The sequence below is a fragment of the Camelina sativa genome, chromosome 14, assembly GCF_000633955.1.
Source record: "Camelina sativa cultivar DH55 chromosome 14, Cs, whole genome shotgun sequence".
Lineage (NCBI taxonomy): Eukaryota > Viridiplantae > Streptophyta > Magnoliopsida > Brassicales > Brassicaceae > Camelina > Camelina sativa.
The window spans coordinates 25150891-25170986 of NC_025698.1; the positions used below are offsets into that span (position 1 = coordinate 25150891).

At 34.4% G+C, this 20096-nt stretch overlaps 1 protein-coding gene, 1 long non-coding RNA gene and 1 pseudogene across 2 annotated transcripts; all 3 read right to left on the reverse strand.

Annotated features, from left to right (window-relative positions):
• On the reverse strand, positions 13289 to 14573 carry LOC104743967 (annotated as a pseudogene).
• Positions 14885 to 15536, reverse strand: LOC104742404. The gene is made up of 3 exons (XR_760525.2): positions 15498 to 15536; positions 15078 to 15178; positions 14885 to 14917 (listed from the first exon to the last, which is right to left on the reverse strand). It is a non-coding gene; the product is annotated as an uncharacterized LOC104742404 (long non-coding RNA).
• LOC104743968 (conserved oligomeric Golgi complex subunit 3-like) lies at positions 15796 to 16624 on the reverse strand. Its single transcript, XM_010464996.2, has 5 exons — positions 16582 to 16624; positions 16424 to 16498; positions 16228 to 16323; positions 15939 to 16127; positions 15796 to 15867 (listed from the first exon to the last, which is right to left on the reverse strand). The coding sequence occupies exons 1-5, from the start codon at positions 16591 to 16593 to the stop codon at positions 15796 to 15798; spliced, it is 444 nt and encodes a 147-aa protein (XP_010463298.1). The 5' UTR covers positions 16594 to 16624.

The following is a 20096-nucleotide window of genomic DNA, read 5'->3' on the forward strand; positions in this document are numbered from 1 at the left end:
ATATATTTTAAAATTAGTTAATTTAGCTTTAAAATATTGAATTCTTATATATTTGTTCATATAAAAAAAAATTCTTACATACATGCTATAAAAACATTTGATGTTGTATTTAAGATTGTAATTTTGAAAGTATGTATGTTTTTTAAAAATGTTGAATGTTTAATCTCTGATGATGATACAAATGAGAAGGTAATGTTCGTGGTGAAGGTGTATGTCCGTTTAACATATATATATGAATATGATCATGGTAAGTAACTATAGTTTAAGATTTAAAAAGTTAACTTCAATTTGTTAAGTATTGTTTACATGATGGTTCAACGTGAATATATTTTCGTTGTCCCTCTGCCTTCTCATGTCAACGTTTTCCGTTTTCTTTACTACCGCCCTTAACTCTTTGTCACCCCTCACCACTGAAACAAAATTCATATACATGCATGTGTTCTTTGATTATTTACATTGACTTGGACATCTTTAAATTTTGTTTCTTGCTTTTTCAGTACGTGAACTCTATTTCTGCTCATGCTAAAAAAAAAAAAAAAAGTTGAAGGGTTCTAATCTAGTTTAATACATGGTTTTTTCTATCATGGAAAGATTCAATAATACGAAATAAGACCTTTGATGAATCTAAATTATGTTATATTCAAATTGCGATTTTGTACATATACGATTCTTGGTTGAAGTTTAGGGTTTGGTAGATTTTGTTTAAATTTTGTTTCTTGCTTTTTCAGTGCGTGAACTCTATTTCTGCTCAATGCTAAAAAAAAATAAGAAAGTTGAAGGGTTCTAATCATGGAAAGATTCAATAATCCGAAATAAGACCTTTGATGAATCTTGATTATTTAAGCAAATTTGATAATATTATTCATTCTTTGTGAATAATATATGTAATCTAATATCAATTGTTAAAAACATATGTGGCCGGGCTTGGGCCAAGGATTTTTTTATTAATAATAAACCTGTTATTTGGCAGTTTAATCTTTTTGGTATTTCAGATTATCTCCGTTGAACTTTTTCCCCCCTTCTTGTTTCTTCTCTTCAAATCTTCATTGATCAATATCTTCTCACCAACGATAGCAGCTCAGGCTCTTCCTATTTACTATGGTCCTCGGAGGCGCCCTGGAGTATATAATCTACAGAATTGTAGATTCCACGCTCACGGTAATTATTTCCTTTGCTCAAGGCATTAGGTTCTTTTATTGATGATTGTTGATTCCGATGATGAGCTAAATTATGTTATATTCAAATTGCGATTTTGTACATATACGATTCTTGGTTGAAGTTTAGGGTTTGGTAGATTTTTCGTTTCTATATCTTTGATATATGCAACTGATCAACTAAATACTGATTCTAGAATTAGGTTTACGGTTTTGAAAGGTCGTCAGTTTATGTTTCTTTGATATATATATATATANTATATATATATATATATATATATATATATATATATATATATATATAGGGTTTCGTTTTTGGTTCTGATCATGTTCTAGTTTAGGGTTTGGTGGATTTGTCCTTTCTTTTTCTTACTTTCTTTGATATATGCAGTTTGTATTTTTTTCATTCTGATAAACTAAATCCTGATTCTAGAATTAGGGTTAGGGTTTTGTGGATTCGTCCGTTTCTGTTACTTTGATATTTACGGTTTGGTTTTTTTGATTCCGATTGATATATGTATATAGAACAGTAATGTTCTAGGTTCATATTTTAGATTCTTTCGATTCAGTCAAAATATCAAGACAAATAATTGATGATTACGTTTGTTTTTTTTCTATTACATTTAGAAATTGTTGGCCAGTTGATCGGGAATTCAAGGAATGAGTGGCTTAACGCCCAGGAGATTACCAGAATACTTGTTAACTATTACTCGTTGCCCATCTCCACCCCACGCCCACGGAGAGGTGCGGTAGGGTTATACTTATACAACACCGTTACCTATCGGGATCGTGGGTAAAACTTTTTTACCTTTTCAACCTATAATTATATAATATTTACAAATTCCATATGCTAATGAGTTTTTGTTTCTTGATTTTTTTGTTCCTTTTTTTTTTTTTTTTAATAGTTTGTGGCAACACTTAGGTGCGAATGAGCTAGGCTTGAGGAGGATGATACACCATAACGGTTACGCTGTGGAAATGACGGAGTCTATTGATTTACTCAATGACAATTATATTAAAAGAGTTTACCGCCTATTGGGAAGGTATAGTATGTATATAAAGATCATATTTTTACTTTAGAAAAATCATATATATAATATTTTTTCCTTTATTTTAACAATTTCTTTTTTCTATATTGTTGTAGGTATCGCCGGTTTGCTCTCGTTCATTACCGAGTCGTTAATGATTAAGAAAAAATAGATAGTGGCATATGATTAGGTGTTTGATATACATTTGCTCTCGTTAGCTTGATATACATTTTAACGTGTGATTCGCTTATTTATTTTGGTTCAATCTTTCGTACTTCCTTGATTCATGTTTTGGTTATAGTTTCATAGTTTATTTGATGGTTTGAGAATTTAATTCTCGTAATTGCTTGCTGTCTGATAATATTGTTGCTGATTTGATTTGCATACTAAATCATTAGAAGCATGAACATTGCTTGAGGTATTTTTGTGTGAGGTTAGGCTACTGGCTTGTATAACCGTGCAACGGTTTTTTTTTTTTTTGTTGATAATTATATTTACGAATTTGTTTTTCGTATCTGCATATGATATATATAATAAACGTAAAAATAATTATAATTATCTCTTAGTAATTTAGGGTTGTTAAATTATTCTTATTTATCTATACATATGTCTAAATCAAATCTTATTTTTCAGCAATGCATGAATATGGCACGCTCGAGTTACAGGAAGTACCAACAATCTTGAAGATTAAGGGGTAAGCAACCAAGTTCACTGTGATGCAAACTTTTGAAATTAAAATAAGTGAAGGTTGATAGCTATATTGTTTGCCTCCTTCTCCTGGCTCTCTCTTTGGTTCATAACAACATGTATCAATAGTACCACTGATGGTGAGGAAACTTGTACTGAAGATATTGACACGCATAGCTGAGCAGCATTTGGAATTGTATGAACTTGAAGAAGGTAGGGAGAGATGGGAGCAAAGAAGGAGGATAAGCTATAAACAAGTCCTTTATTTGAATTACAAGATGTCCACAGATTACATGGATGAACCTCTGAGAGATTTTGGGTAAAGATGTGGCTAACCACGTAGTGATTTAAGGCCATGGAAGTTGGATTCGGACTCTGCATCGCTACTGGCTCCATCACATCAGCTTTATAGTTTTTACCATCCATATGAAGAGTTTGAGCATAATTATGATGTGTATTCAGTAATTTTAGATGTAGTTGTATATGAATAGTTGTGCAAAACTATAACCATGATGTACGATGAAAAAAATCATATAGTTCAATATCAATCTTGATATAGGCTTAAAGTAGCCAATAAAATGGTTATATATCAGATAATTAGAATGATACATAACCTTATTATATAAAATGTGTTAAATAGAAACTTAATGTTTAATTATTAGATTTGGACCATAAATGTAATGTTAAACGTTAAAATGATTTCAAAAATTAAGTTTACTATTAGAATTATATTATGTATGAGTATATTTATAAACATACTTTTTTAATAAGGTTATTAACATTCATAATTCAAACTCTTACCAGTTTAGTATTAGGTATGTTTTAATTTGGTTTAGATGAAAAAGGATATCAAATTTATTTATGTTATAATTAAATACAATTACTTTAAAAATTTATGAAAAGAAAGGTGATATGTCTTAATGTCTATCTCGAGACATTAATTTTTATCTCGCATTTTATTGAGAATAGTTTAGAGAATATCTTTTATTTTCCGAATTACTTGTTTCCTTTCCGTACATGTTATTTCATGTCCTGATATTTGAAATAAATAGGTAAGTTGAAAATGAATATAGCTTTTTATATTTCATGTTCTTGCATCTTATCCGTTATCTGACTTTTGAACGTTGAAGCTGAATAAAACTATTTCAATTTTGTAATCTCGTCATGTTATCTTTATTTATCTTCATATAGTTTTATCAAAATTGTTTTAATAATTGTTTTTTTTATTTGCTCGTTCGGGTGTTTTACCTGCTATTTCCTATTAGATTATATTTTTAATTATAAATAACATAATCTATGTGTTGACCTTTATTCAGATTACTAAGATTTCGATAAATAAATATAACTACCAATTTTTTTTTTCTAACCCATTATCCAAAATTTATGTCTCATATTTTATGAAAAATAGTTCGCAACTGGACATATATATGCAGGGTAATGTTTATTTATATATATTTATATAGTTTGGATTCATACCACTTAGGTACTTGATTTGGTTTCAACTCGGTGTAGACGTAATTATTTGTTATGATAACATTTCTAGTTTTAATAAATATATATAATACAAGACATGTTTATTCAAACTTACGTTCCGAAAGAGAAATTAAGATCATCGTTATTGCCAAGTTTTAATCTAGGAAGAAATCTGGCTACACACTGTTTAACAATGCACCAAAAAACAAATATGAAATTTATAGTTTTTTAAAGATAAAGATATTTTCAATACACTAAAAATTCTTTTAAGAAAAAAAAAAGGGTTAAATTAAAACAAATCTTAAGTTAAATTTAAAACTTACAAATTCAAGAATCACTGTGATGAAACTGATAATGGTACTGTGACACCCCGGTTTCAAAGACTTGCGCAGAGGTTTAAAAGAATAGATTTGGCCACCTATATTACCAAAGTGCACTTATCTTTTCGGTCAAGAGTCTTGAGAGTATTCCAGAGTTAAGCATGCTTGAGCTGGAGTAGTTTTAGGATGGGTGACATTCCGGGAAGTGACTGTCGGAATTGTGCGAGTGAGGACAAAACACATGAAAAGATCATGTGGTGATTTGTAGGAACATTAACAAATCTTTAAAACCTTTTGGACGTAGCAAACCGACCGTCGGATATTGATGGTCTCACGGGCCTAGTGAGAGGACATGAGGCCCATTAAGGAAGGTGGGCCCATGGAATGGGATTGGACATGAGGCCCACTAAAAAATGGCGGTCGGGGAGTTACAAGTGGTATCAGTGCCAAACCCAGACGAGTGTGTTGTCGAGTGGGCTGATACCGTCGGGGGTGACGGTCTCGGTGTGCAAAGAGGACGTTGCGATCTGTTAGTGGGAGTGAATTGTGACACCCCGGTTTCAGAGACTTGCGGAGAGGTTTAAAAGAATTGATTTGACCATCTATATTACCAAAGTGCACTTATCTTTTCGGTCAAGGGTCTTGAGAGAACTCCAGAGTTAAGCGTGCTTGAGCTAGAGTAGTCTTAGGATGGGTGACCTTCTAGGAAGTGACTGTTTCAACTGTGGGAGTGAGGACAAAACACAGGGAAAGATCATGTGGAGATTTGTAGGGACGATAACGAGTCTTTAAAGCTTCCCGGATGTAGCAAACCGACCGTCGGATATTGATGGTCTCACGGGCCTAGTGAGAGGACCTAGGGCTCACTAAGAGGTGGCAGTCGGGGCGTTACAATAAATTTGAAACTTCATAAACATTTAAATACTATTAATATTTTTAACATTTTATAAAGTTTAACTTTCTAAAAAATATAAATATTTATAATAGTTTAATTTTTATAAAATATAAATATTTATAATATTTAACTTTTTAAAAATATTTAAAATAAAGTACCGGAATAAACCAAATAAGAGTTCTTTAAGTTTGAATGCCTGATAAAATCAGGCTTTCTGTATGAATCATTTTGCTCTCTTTTATAGTATGACTCTGAACCTTTGCCCAACTTTTTTAGGCGATGTGGAATATTATACCCGTAAATTGAGTAATATATCTCCGTTTTTAAAAATTTGTATTACATCATCTGGAGGAAAAATCACAATTTTTATTAACTAAATGTATTATAGAATAATTCAAGATAATTTAAATATAAATTCAAATAAAAATGAAAATGAATCATATATTTATGTTTGAATGAGATAGAAAGATTTCCTTATTTTTAAAAACTTTCCATAATTGATTTTTGAGCAAAAAGTGCTACAAAAATACTAGTATGAATTATAATTTAATTATAATTTTTCTGGCAAAAAAGATATATATATATATATATATATATATCAAATTTTTATATGTTTTTATTTTATTTTATCGAGAATTTCAAAATTTAATTATATTTTTTTATAACAATACTTTTAATATTCCACCATTTATAAAAAAATCTTAACATGCCGAGTAACCGAAAAGATTTTAACTAGGCCTGGGCATAAAAACCGTACCCAAATACCCAACCCAGAACCCGACCCGAAAAACTGGGTTCGGGTTGGGTACGGGTTTGCCTATAAAACTCCTTAGAGTTTTTTTACAATAGCTTGTGAAATTAATGCGTACAATGGTTTAAAAAAATTTGAATTTGTATAAAATACAATCTCAATTTATAAGTAAAACATAAGCAACATATTAGAAAGAAAAAAATAATGAGATATTTGATTAGAACTAGTTGTTTAAAATCTTATCTGTGGATAGATAAGTTTGAATAAACTTAAAATTGAATATTTTACAAATTTATTGAGACTAATCTAAGTTGTTATTCCTTATCTCCAAACACAAATTTATATTATTTTTTTCTTTCGATTTATTACAATTTTTATTCTATAGATTTTGCAACTCCAATGAATTGGAAGATAGATCTCAAAAACCCACCTACCTATAGCTCACATCAATCCTCATATTTGCTATGTATCCACCAAGACACAATGTCGGTTATTGGGGTGCGTTTGGTGTGCAAAAGCACTGCCTCTTCTTTATTTATCTATTATTTAATACACAAAAATCTAAAAATTATTATTTATTTATTTTCATGCGTACAATGGTTTAAAAAAATTGAGTTTGTATAATTTATTCATTCATAAATTTTCTTTTTAGAATCCAAAATTTTAATGTTCAATATTTAGGCTGTAATCTTTTAAAAAAAATAAACATAACACATGCATGGCTCAATAGTTTTGTGTAATACGTAGAAATAAAATTATTTTCTCATAATGGTACATTGTTTTACCATGGAATTTGTTTCTTATTTTTTAATTAATTCAGTTACTCTTTTTTAACATAGTTACTTTACACTTAAATATATAAAAAGGTTTCCAAAATTTTTAGTGATTAAACTCATTGAATATATGAATGTAAAACCTGAAACATAGAAAACTATCAATCTACATTTTTTTTTAATTTAAAACTCTTGAAGGTTATACTAATATCAATAATAATAATAATTAAGTTTTATTATTATAACTAGGTAATGAGCCCCCACGATGTCGCGGGAGAACTCATTTTAATAAAATATTTATAACCAAACTTTTTTAATATATATATTTATGAAGTTATCTAATATTAAATTTTAAAAATACAATTTTTAAAATATTTTTTATATATTAATTGAGAAATATTCTTAAAAATAACTTTATTTTTAAATATGATTAACAGAAAATTCATGTTGACGTGTCATTTTCAGTAAACTTTTAAACCCATTTAATTAGTGGATTACCCTTTGACTAAAATATTTACAGATTTTGCCATTAGTGTAATCTACACATCTCTCACTCAATTATTTTAAGAAAATTACAATTAAAATATGCAAATGAGGGATACAAATCTTTAGGATTAAATAAATAATGATTAATGCTATAAACATATCATAGGTGGTTGCATTTTTTAAATAATATTTAATATACTTAAATCCAAATATTTTATTTGGTTCTGTTTTTTATTTCAATAATATATATATATATGATTATTAGTAGCCTACAATTATACATTTGAACATATGTATATCTTTATGTTTATTCTCACATAATTCTATAGTTAACATGTTTATATCTGTAAATTTTAATATGTTGGTATAAGATATCTCCATATAAAGTGTTAGTTTGAAAGAAATGTAGAATTATTTATTTTCTAAATTTCATATGAAAGACCCGCCCGTGATTCAACATCAGGTCTAGTATTTCATGACGAATCACCAGTCAAATATAAGAACTCAATAATCTCTTCCCATTTTGGATTTGCGGTCATTGTAATATACAAATCTCGGTTTCTACAACACCGACAAAAATCATAGATGTAAGATCGGAAAATGAATTTATCTTTTCGGAGTGTTTTTCTAACGGAGGAGCTCACCACTGTACTAGTTCCGAACTGGTTAAACAATTGTCTTTGTTGCAAAGTGAAAGTTGTATTTTTTACTGCTTATAAAAAGTATTCGACCCATACAATATTTTGTTCTTCCCTTATTTATACATCGGGTCTAATTAATGCGAAATCAATTTACTAATTATACACGCTCTCTAATTATGGTTGACAATACAATGGAATCTTTGACCATATCCCCGGGCTGCGGAACCACTTTTCTAGCTTGACGTAACTCCAGCTCGTTTCCCTAATGTGGGCCTCTTCGGTCCGATGGGCCGGGCTGTTTTTCTGTTCCGAGTCCAACTGATTTACTCTTGACGTACCCTTCGAAGCGAGGTGATTAACCGTGGTACGAACAATAACATTTTGATATTTTCAGCCATATATTTTGGACTACCTGCATGAGAAGATGGCAATACTATACGCTTGCCAATACGTCGTCGATCATTGTCACCTCTAATTACAACATCTCTAACATTATCATATACATCAGCTCTTATTGTTTTTTGATTTAATCTTATCCACTGTTAACTGTATGATTCTATTGTTGTATAAGCATCTATTATAAATTGATGAAACAATCTCCCACTTCCATGTATGGTCGAATATACACGCGAACATGAATGTATAAGGTACATGTAATATTCTCTCACTGATATAAATTCTCTTTGTCCTTTTCAATTAAAGTACATTTTTATCGCATGCCTGAAAAAAATCCAATTTCACCATATAGAAATAATAATGGATATTGAAAAGTCATATCAAGTGGATATGTACTCCAAATTCGTTGTAAACTTCCAGATTTCAGTTGTAAAAATTATGTCTCTCTCTTTCATTGTGGAATGGAACTAAAGCAGTTATTTCACTCGTTGAAGGCAACTCATATTGTCTTTTATTTTTATCATATCCAATTAGATGAATTTGAAAATCTTCTTCATCACTACTCTCATACCTATCTCTTGCTTTTCTAAATACTTTTGCTTGAACAATAAATTCATCAACCATCTGAATTAGCAATAATACTGTTTGTTCATCAAGCTCATCATTTCCATCTTGATTCATGACTACAAGTCGATTTTTTAACTCAATTGTTGTATCAAATATATATATTTCAGAGAATTTAGGCTCCTCCCCTTCACATGGCAATAAGGATCCTATTCTATGATAATTTTCTCCATGTATCTTAAAACAATACAATCCATATGTATTTTGCAACGAATAATCAATTTTTGCATTCATAGAAGTGAAAGCAAGAATAGGGTTATAAGCTCGTATATTTCTAAGAAGTTTCTTTAATACGGATGGAGGCTCAAGGGCCATTGTAGTGATACAAAACCTTTTCTGCAACAAATTGAAAATAATGGACGTTTAGTAACTGGATCTTGTTCTGAACTTTCGTATAATCAAACCCAAGCATTACTGTCTCCACATTGTATTAAAATTTCTTGTAGATGGTCGACCTTTTTTCCTAATAAAAAAATATAAACTAATTATTTATTATATGTGGGACTCAATAGTATAGCGATAAATAATATTTATATTCTTACATACGTTTTTTACTTGTTGGAATGATTACATTTGATATTGTATGAACATGGCAATCTGAAAATTATTAAAAGTAATTAATTTTGTTACATAATTTAAAAAAAAAGTAGTATATGAAAAACAATAACTACTAACGAATAACAAAAAAGACAATCGTTCCTATAACCTTCTCTCTCTTCTCTCTCTAAAAGTTTTTTCTCAGATCTAGGTTTCTTTCTTCTTTTTCGTTCTTTTTTGGCCCAGATCTTCATAGATTGGTCTGGATTTCAAACCGCTACAGGAGTGAGGTAAGCTCTCTTCTCTGATATCGGAGCGGTATGGTTTTTCGGCAAGTGTTGCGGTTGTGGCCCCTTCCCGGCGGACGAAAGGCGTCGATCTGGTTCCTCCTGGTTTGAAGACGCCTCTGGAGATGCAGAGCAGTCTTTCACGGCTTATCCGCATGGTTGGAGGCTGAGATGGCGGCTGAAGACGCTTGTGGATTGGTGGGTTTTTCTGATGGTTGTTTAGTGGTTAACGGCGGATCCTTTCAGGATCTTAGAAGGCTAACACGGATTTCTGGCGATTGAGAGGTTGTCTAGCCTCCTCCTCTCTCTAGCCACCGTGTCTTTGTTTCCACCAAACCAGATCTGAAGTTTGCTTTACCTCCGGAAATCTTTTCGGTTCACGGCTTCGGAGAGCAAAGGCTTGGGTCTCAGTATGTCGTTTTGCTAGGTAGGGGATTCGACATTCATTGGGTGGCGGAGTGTCGAAGAGTTGTTCTACTCCGAAAGGCTCGTGGCAGGTCAGGCTTGTCGTTGGTGATGGTTCGGAGACCGGATCCGAATACTCCGGTCAAAGAATCTATCTGGCGACGTAGTCGCAAAGTTGTGGGCCTTGTATTCGCTGGAACTAGTAGATCTGACTCTCTGCCTCCGCTTAACCGCCCGACTTCAACCTTGTAATCTGTTTCTGTTCACCGGAATTTGTTTTTCCGTTTTGTAACTATAGTGGTTTGGTTTGCAGGTCTTAAGCCCGTTAAGGGATGAGGCCCATAAAAAAATGTTTAAAAAAAAAAAAACAATTACTACTAACCAATGATCGCTGATATTTTAGAACTACTTCCCACTTCCATCTTATAATTAATTTATATTAATTATTTATTTTTATTTTATCTGTTACAAACAAATAATTTATCATGTTGACATTCGAAAGCTTATCAAAGAAAATAACAATAACACATTGTAAAAAATAAGTTCTTGCTAATGTAATGACTGAAATATAACAAGTTTCGATCGACCGACTAAATATGTAAATGTCTTGCACAACTAAATTAATGATTACAAATTTAAGTATACCCAGGATAATTAATTGTTAATCAATTCCCTTGAGTTACTTAAAAAGTACTTAAAAGTAATTTTAAAAAATAGTATTAATGCAAAAGTAATTTTAGTTAAATTTACCTTTTTGATTACAAACTATTGATTCCAAAGGCTCGATGCTATTAACAGCTAATGTTAAATCATTTGAAATTTTGTTGGAAGATTCTCTCTAATTGAAACGACCTGACCCAACCCATTTTTACTTATATTTGTTTATTAATAGTGCTTATATATTAGATTACTTACACAATGATTATCAAACTTTGAAGGGTGACACAATTGAGGTGGCCTTTGTGCCAACTACACTTAAAAAGCTCCGGAAGTATATTTATGAGGTTGAATGGTATGATATTAGGACTTTCAAAGTCATCAATCCAACTCTCAGGGAGAGGAATACTCATCATCCTTTCCAGATCAAGTTTACGGATGATTCAACCATGACTCTGCTCGAATCAATAAATTCGAAAAATTACTTCCGATTCGAAAATTTGGATGATATTTATCGTTCAAGAATCCTTCATCCCATCTCTTTCGTTACGTTTTTTTAAAATAGTTTTAAATAATTTTAGTTAAACCCTGTGAATATATATAATTGCTATCTTTGTGTTGATAAATTTTCAGACTTTTTAGGAATTTTGGAACTTTGTGTATTGGTCCCTCCCATAGAAAAGTATAAAAGAACTTTTTACCAAAATAGTTATATGTAGATGATATATTTGGAAATATTCATTCATCTCATTGGAAAAAATGACTTTTTGCCACAATAGATGTTTGCGGATGTGTAGTAGTTGTGAAGGACAACAAAGATCATTATAATGAAATTGTTTTCACGCTATTAAATGGCAGGTAAAATACATTTATTCCACCTATCATGTTACTAAGATTTATAAGTTTGACTCTTTCATAAAATGTTTCGACTATCTACATATGTAAGAATGAAACTATAAAGTGTCGTGCAGTAAACAACTATGCTACCCGTTTAATGTCTTCATAGGAGTCATCTGGGTGCCATCTCACATATCAAACTGAACCGGTGTTTTGTGTACTGCGTTTCTGGAGGGTTGGAGAGTATGAAGGTATGTACTATTAATAACACTTGCTTGATTGAACAAATGCTAAACACTATGTGGTATACTCATTTACCAAACTTTTATAACACTTTAAACATCCTTAGGTAAACCGTGTATTGTAAACACACTGGCCTCCTCCAAGATCTTTATAAAACCGGAGTTTGAAGGACTTGAGCATCACAAGGCTATGTAAGTTTTGGATGTTCATTAATATCAAGTAGTGTATCATGCTAGGGTTTAACTTATGGATGTGTTTTCTATATCTTCAGCTCGGAATTTGCTGAACTTTATTACATAAATCATGTAATGGAGCATGAAGGAGAAACTACACGGACGTAAACTGAAGGCACATTAGCTTTAAAACTTTTTGTATAGGCAAACTTTATAATATTTTGAATGTTTGTATGACCAAGTACTAGAAACCCTTATATGGGTTGCTTTTCTATATTATCTCAATGGTCTAAACGAAGAAAGTCAGTTAGAACATTAGTTCATATATTTATAGACCAAAGAATTAACCAAATATCATTAGTTTATATATTTATAGACCAAAGAATAGACCAAAGAACATTAGTTCATGGATTCCAGAGATCAGAGTGATCTCCTTTTCTATATTATTATAATTAAAATTAAGCATAACAAATGTATTGGGTTCATTAAATACTTGAAAATTTGAAAATGGGCTTTAAAATCTTAATAAAGATATTACATATGTAGAATACTATAGTAAACATCATATTGAGTACTCTTATTCGTTTTCCAGTTTTTAAAAAATGGAACTGAAAAAATTTTAACATTGTTTTTTAAAAAAATAACAAAATTCTGATTTAGTAATTTAGGAAATAAAATTAAATTTATTTTCTATTAAAAAAATTAAAATGCAGAATGCAGTAACCAAGTACAGTACACCTGAGAGAGATAAATGACTACAAATGAGTGGGGGAATATAGGGGAGTCAGAACAAGAACATCTGTATAATGTCTGATCCGCTAAAACTGTAACAGAAACAAGAAAAAGGGTCATTGTGTCCAGAGGACAATGCAAAACAAAAACGAATGAAAAGAGATGCAAAAGAAAAAGAAGAAAAAGCTATTAATTAATAGTGAGTCTTCTTGTTAGCGAGTGCTTGTTGGTTCGCCTCCTCTTCTTCTCTTTCCTTTTGAATCCTGCAAGTTGGTTGAGATGTGCTAAACTTGGAACAAAAGAGCCACAACACACAAGTGGGCAAGAAGCCGCATATTCGCTGAAGTTGAGAGATGCTCCTTGATTCACAGCTTCGCCAAGACACACTTTTTTAACGTACCCATCATCTCCAATGATGTAAGCTGCATCCTCATAGCTTTCGGATTCCTCAAAGTGAAAAACCACGGCGACTTTCTTCTCCTCGTCTATGAAGAAACTGCCACCGTCATAGTGAAACTGAAAACCAGAACCATAGTGTTTGTTCATATCAACTTTTAAGAAAGGGTTCCACGACAGAGCATTGGGCTCAATCATAGTTGTAACCCAAATCTCCACCTCTGATCTATCCACGCTCTGATATAATGCAGCGAGTTTCTCGTCTCTAAGAGAAGATAGAGCTCCAGCATCGAAACGAAAATGCTGAAACGGGAGAGGAAGAGACTGTCCGAAGCTCTCCGTTGTAAAATCAAAACAGAGTATATAGTCTGCCGGCTCTGGTATCTCTCCATCCTCTTCAAATATTATTTTGTCCTTAGCAATAAAGTATGTGTTTCCCTTCAAAGACGCACCGTGTTGATAAGAATCTATATCCCAGTGGGGAGCGATATCAAGAACCCTCCATGAATTAGAGCTAAACTCATAGACTTCGTACCCAAAAACGTGTTTCCTGTATATTTCATGGTCATCCATGTCGATTTCATGATCATCCATGTCGATGTCATGATCATCCAAAAACCTCAAGATTTTGTGTTGACGGTTATTGTCGTATCCGATAGCATACCTGTCCAGTGTGTGGTAACTGTTTCTGGGTTGGATCCACCTGGTTTGACCCAAATAAGGGTTCCATACCACGAGCCTGGTGTTGTCCTCTTTGGTCACGCATAACAACAAGCCATCGCATTGAAAGACATTAGATATCTCCACTTGATTAAGAAAATTACCCAACTCCTTTATAGATGGATCCACCTCCTTCTTCTTTTTCGTTGAGATCGAACCTCATTGAACAAAGCTTATACTTCTTCATCATGAACCCTAGAAACTGATGCCTTGCTTCTGCTTTGCACAACATCTTAACTTTGGATAAACTGTTCCATCGTTTGCAAGTCGATTTCACCGCTCCCAAACAACTTTTCGGAACCCTCGAGAGTATCTTCTCTACCAAATTTTGCGAAAGATCAGAGATCGTCGTCGTCATTGTTCCGAAGACAAAAGCTGTAATCAGGATTTTCTAACTTGCCCCCTTCTTTTATATACTTAGTTATCTTATGTCATTTTTTTCCCCGAAAAGAAATTAAATAAAAATAATAAACTATTTCCTTTTCCATTCACTAAAAAAAAAAAACAATGCTTTTAACGTCAGCATGAAGCGATAATATATCTAAAAAACAAACCTTATATTAAAAGCATGGGTGTATGTATAACAAAGAAGCATAAGTCAAATCCTGAATGGAGATCATACCGATACTCGCTTGTTCGTCTGCTGTGTACTCAGCTTTGAGCAAGGACTCCACTTGGGTATGAGCTCCCACTATATTTGACCTGAATACAAACATATGCAACACAGATTATGCATTTTTCGTATTCAAACTAGCAAGAGATTTGGATTCAGCTACGAAGGGATTAGGAACGTAACACAGATATGTAAACCAGCCCAAGATATAGTTTATATGGTTGATAAAATTCCGAGAAATGGACTTACTTGATTGGCTTGAAAAGAATGGTCCTTGTTGATGGGTTTTGCAAATAGAGTTTCATTTTTGCTAAAATCGGAAGCAACTCTTGCTGTATTGCAGCATATACCTGGTTAAAGGCACATATGAGAGATTTGCTTTTGCATTATGAGTTATAAAGGTAATAAAACCTTTGCGGGTTGGTTATATATTACCTACGCTGATTCTCTATTTTCATATCGGTTCACACAATAAGAAAATTACCTAAGGAACCACAACGTGTTCAAGGTATCATACTATCATTTGCATCTATATTCGTTGGTACTTAAGAGGCTTACATTGCCTATGAACAGAGTTTTCAGTATCATGGCTTAGAAACGGAAGGTGCATCCTTCAGAGCTTATTAAAAGGGAACAATAAATGAGTGCCATCTCTAGACTATCTCATACCTTTTGAAAAAGTTCAGCCACCTTATCCGGTGTAGCGAAAGCTTGTTCCATCAGCGGCTTAGCCATGACAGAATCAACTTTTTGATTCTGAGTTCCAGTGGAAAGAGCAAATTTTATGGCTGTGACCTGCATATACAATTATACAATGTATAAACAAAACAAAACTATTATGCTAGTCCATTAGGAGAGGAAACTCTTTAGACAAACAAATCATCTTCTTATTATCGGTGCATTCTATTTAATAACAAACAGTGCTAAGGGTACTGAGTTAAACCTTTTCGAGGACACATCTAGAGTCTTAAGAAAACTTTGTATTCCCAGAGGAAGAAGGAGGGAGATTAAGACCTTGCTGAGGTACTTCCTCTTCAATCTACAGCCAGGATTCAGTAACAAACATAAAAAATGAACTGAAGTACCCCAGGTAAGCCAAAACTAAAATACATAATGATAATGACTAATGAGCAAGACAAGAAGACGACCTCCATCAACTACACACTGATACATTGACATGTGGCAAAAAAATATGTTGGTAGGCCAGAATTTTAATCTTACATTCTCCAATTCATCAAAATAGTTGAGCTTACTCCTTAGAGCTTCTGAAAATTCCATCAATTTCTGTTTCTCCATTAACTAGAAAAGGTGAAAGAAAGTGAAAATTAGCTCAGGCAAGCAAACTACAACAATCAAGAGGTAATCATCTGACTGCATAAAAAGACAGAGAAAACAATACCAGCCGGTCACATGCATCATGAAGAGTCTTAGTCTTCGTTGTTACTCCTTGATGTTGAAGCTGCAGCTCATTAAATAGGTCAAGTGTCTCATCAACCTGCACAGGAGAAATCATAAGGTCAATAATGAAGGAGATGTCTTATAATTTACTGGCAAAGCAAGACCAAAGGAATGTGAAAAAATTGATGGAAACCTGCGTGGTGAAGTATATCATCACACGTCTGGATGCGCTCAGTTAAAGTATTGACATAGTGCCGATACTTTTCCTCTGTCTATGTCAGAACAAATCATTTAGACACATTTCCAAGTAATGTTCCCTAACTTTGAACCTACTTACAAAACGAACATCACTAACCTCAGACTTCATCGCTGATTCAAGATCAGTAAACCATTTGTAGTGAAGAATAAAACGGGTTTAAGCTTAGTTTGAATGTTTCTAGATAGAATAAGTCGTTGTCCTGGTTTGTAGGACACGAGCTCTAGAGTCTGTTTCGTTTGCGTTTGTTTCGGAGTTGTTGTGTAGAGTCTATAAAAACTCGTTTCTTTCATTCTAATGAAATAGAGAGAGTTCTTGCTCTGTTCCACAAAGTTATCCGATCTGTTTTTAACAAGTGGTATCAGAGCCTTTCTTAATCAAAACAAACACAGAGAGAATGAGTGAGAAGGACACATTGATCGTGCCTAAGTTCGATGGGGACTATGAACACTGGGCGATGCTCATGGAGAATCTGCTCAAATCAAAGGAGTGGTGGGATCTCATTGAGACTGGGATTCCACGGCAAGAGAGGAATGTGATCCTTACCGAACCACAGAGAACGGAGATGGCGGAGATGGCGGAGATGGCGGAGAAGACAGTCACAGATCACAAGGTAAAGAACTACCTGTTTGCGTCCATCGACAAGACCATCTTAAAAACAATCACAAAGAAGGAGACTTCCAAGGATTTGTGGGAGTCAATGAAGCGGAAATTTCAAGGCAATGACAGGGTTCAAAGCGCACAATTGTAGAGGCTGCGCAGAGAGTTTGAGATCCTTGAGATGAAGAATGGTGAGACCATTGACGGGTATTTCTCAAGAGTGATGGAGGTTGCCAACAACATGAGAAATTTGGGAGAAGACATGCCAGATTCAAAGGTGGTGGAGAAAATCCTACGAACTCTGGTGGAAAAGTTCACATACGTAGTATGTGCCATCGAAGAATCAAATGACATCAAGTTGATGTCAGTGGATGGACTGCAAAGCTCGTTGATGGTGCACAGCAGAATCTAAGAAAACACAGAGGAGAGGAGCATGCCCTGAAGGTGGAGAGTCAATGGAGACCAACCTATGGCAGAGGCAGAGGAGGTTCTCCAAACCGAGGATGAGATCGAGGTGGTTATCAAGGAAAGGGGCGTGGAAGCACTTCAAAGGAGATGGTGGAGTGTTACAAATGCCACAAAATGGGACATTACAAGTCCGAGTGTCCAGAATGGGATAAGGAAGCTAATTATGCTGAGATGGAAGAAGAAATGGTGTTGATGTCGTCTACTGACATTGAAAAGGGAGAAGAGGAGCATGAGCATGTCTGGTTCTTAGATTCAGGATGTAGCAACCACATGTGTGGCACAAAGGAGTGGTTCGTTGAGCTTGATGACACTTTTCGACAAAATGTCAGACTTGGTGATGATAGAAGAATGATGGTAGAGGGAAAGGGAAGCTTGCGTCTGGAAATCAATGGCACCATCAGAGTGATCACATAAGTTTACTTTGTGCCTGGCCTATAAAATAACCTGCTCAGTTTGGGTCAGTTGCAACAAAAGGGGCTGCGAGTGGTCATAGAAGATGACGTGTGTGAAGTCTGGCACAAGGAGCTTAATGCGATGGTAATGTTTTCAAACATGACCAAAAATCGAATGTTTGTGATCTATGCTAGAAGAAAGCAAGTGCCTGCAGGTGATCGGAAAAGCAGAACAGTTGTGGCACAAGAGATTTGGTCATCTCAACTACAGAGGATTGAAGACTCTAGTTGAAAAGAAGATGGTAAACGGATTACCAGTTGCAAGTCTAGAGGAAGCAGATGTTACTTGCAATGTTTGTCTGAAGGGGAAGCAGAACCGTGATAGCATTCCAAAGAGGAGCGAGTGGAGAGCATCACGAGCACTGCAGTTGGTTCACAGCGATATATGTGGACCTATTACTCCGGTGTCAGAGAGCGGGAAGAGATACTTCATCAACTTCATTGATGACTATAGCAGAAAATGTTGGACATTTTTGTTGTCAGAAAAATTAGAAGCTCTGCAAACTTTCAAGGAGTTTAAAGCAGGAGCTGAAAGAGAGTTGGGACAAGCTTTGGTTTGTCTAAGAACAGACAGAATGGTGTACACACCACAACAGAATGGTGTTGCAGAGAGGAAAAACCGGAGTATCATGAACATGACGAGGTGTATGCTGTTGGAGATGTCTGTACCAAGGAGGTTTTGGGCTGAGGCTGTTCAGTACGCTGTTCACATTTTGAATAGATGTCCATCGGCTGCGTTAGGAAACATCACACCTGAAGAAAAATGGAGCCAACACAAACCATCAGTGGAGCACTTAAAGATCTTTGGGTGTGTGGCGTTTGCATTAGTGCCGTATGAAAGAAGGATCAAGCTAGACGAGAAAAGCGTCAAATGTGTAATGTTCGGGCTGAGCAAAGAATCTAAAGCATACCGTCTTTACAACCCTGCAACGAAGAAGATTGTGGTAAGTAGGGATGTGCATTTAGACGAAACTAGAGGCTGGAACTGGGACAATGATATGCAGACCAGTGAGCTAGCATGGAAAGAGTTGGAGACAGGAAAAGATGGAGAAGAGAATACGGAGATGGAGAATGTTAATGAAGCTGCAGAGCCAGATGCAGCAGAGAATGACGAAGAAGAAGGTGGAGACGAAGCAGAGACTCAACATATCAGCTCCAATCAAGTACCTGCAGTTGCTGAAGCAAAAAGAAATCGACAAGCACCTGTTTGGATGAAAGATTACTATGTTGGTGAAGATGCAGGAAATGCAAGTTTTGTGATCTCAGAGGAGAACGATGACATTTACGCCATGTTCATTGCTTCTGCAGATCCAGATCGTTTTGAAGACGCTGTACATCTTGATGTGTGGAGAAAAGCCATGGAAGATGAGATAAGAGCGATTGAGGATAACAACACTTGGGAGCTGATCGAGTTGCCTTTGGGAGCTAAGGTAATTGGAGTCAAGTGGGTATATAAGACCAAATTTAACGAGAAAGGAGAAGTGGATAAGTTCAAGGCACGGTTGGTGGCAAAGGGATATCATCAGAAGTATGGGGTGGATTTTCATGAGGTCTTTGCCCCAGTTGCCAGATGGGATACAATCAGATCAATTCTCTCCTTAGCTGCAGAAAACAATTGGAGAGTGTTTCAGCTTGATGTGAAGAGTGTCTTTTTGCATGGAGAGTTGGATGAGGAAGTCTATGTGGAGCAGCCAAAGGGATTCATAGTAGAAGAAGAGTCTAGTAAGGTTTACAAGCTGAGGAAAGCGTTGTATGGGCTTAAACAAGTACCAAGAGCTTGGTACAACCGCATTGAAATTTATTTTCTGAAGGCGAAGTTCGAGAAAGCTTACTGTGAGCACACACTGTTCGTAAAGAGGAATGGAGACGACATCCTCATTGTAAGTCTGTACGTGGATGATCTGATCTACACAGGTAGCTCACTCTCAATGCTGGAAGAATTCAAGAGGTCGATGATGATGGAGTTTTCGATGACAGATCTTGGTAAGATGAAGTATTTTCTGGGGGTCGAAGTTGTTCAGGATGACAGAGGGATTTTCATCAGCCAACAGAAGTATGCAGAGGAGTTACTAGTGAAGTATGGTATGGAGAACT

Excerpts from the sequence above, each read along its gene's own strand:
- LOC104743968 (XM_010464996.2), bottom strand. Across the intron at positions 16,324-16,423 it reads GTGATGATATACTTCACCAC|GTTGATGAGACACTTGACCT; the intron begins GCAGGTTTCCAT and ends TCTCCTGTGCAG. Across the intron at positions 16,128-16,227 it reads ATGATGCATGTGACCGGCTG|TTAATGGAGAAACAGAAATT; the intron begins GTATTGTTTTCT and ends CACCTTTTCTAG.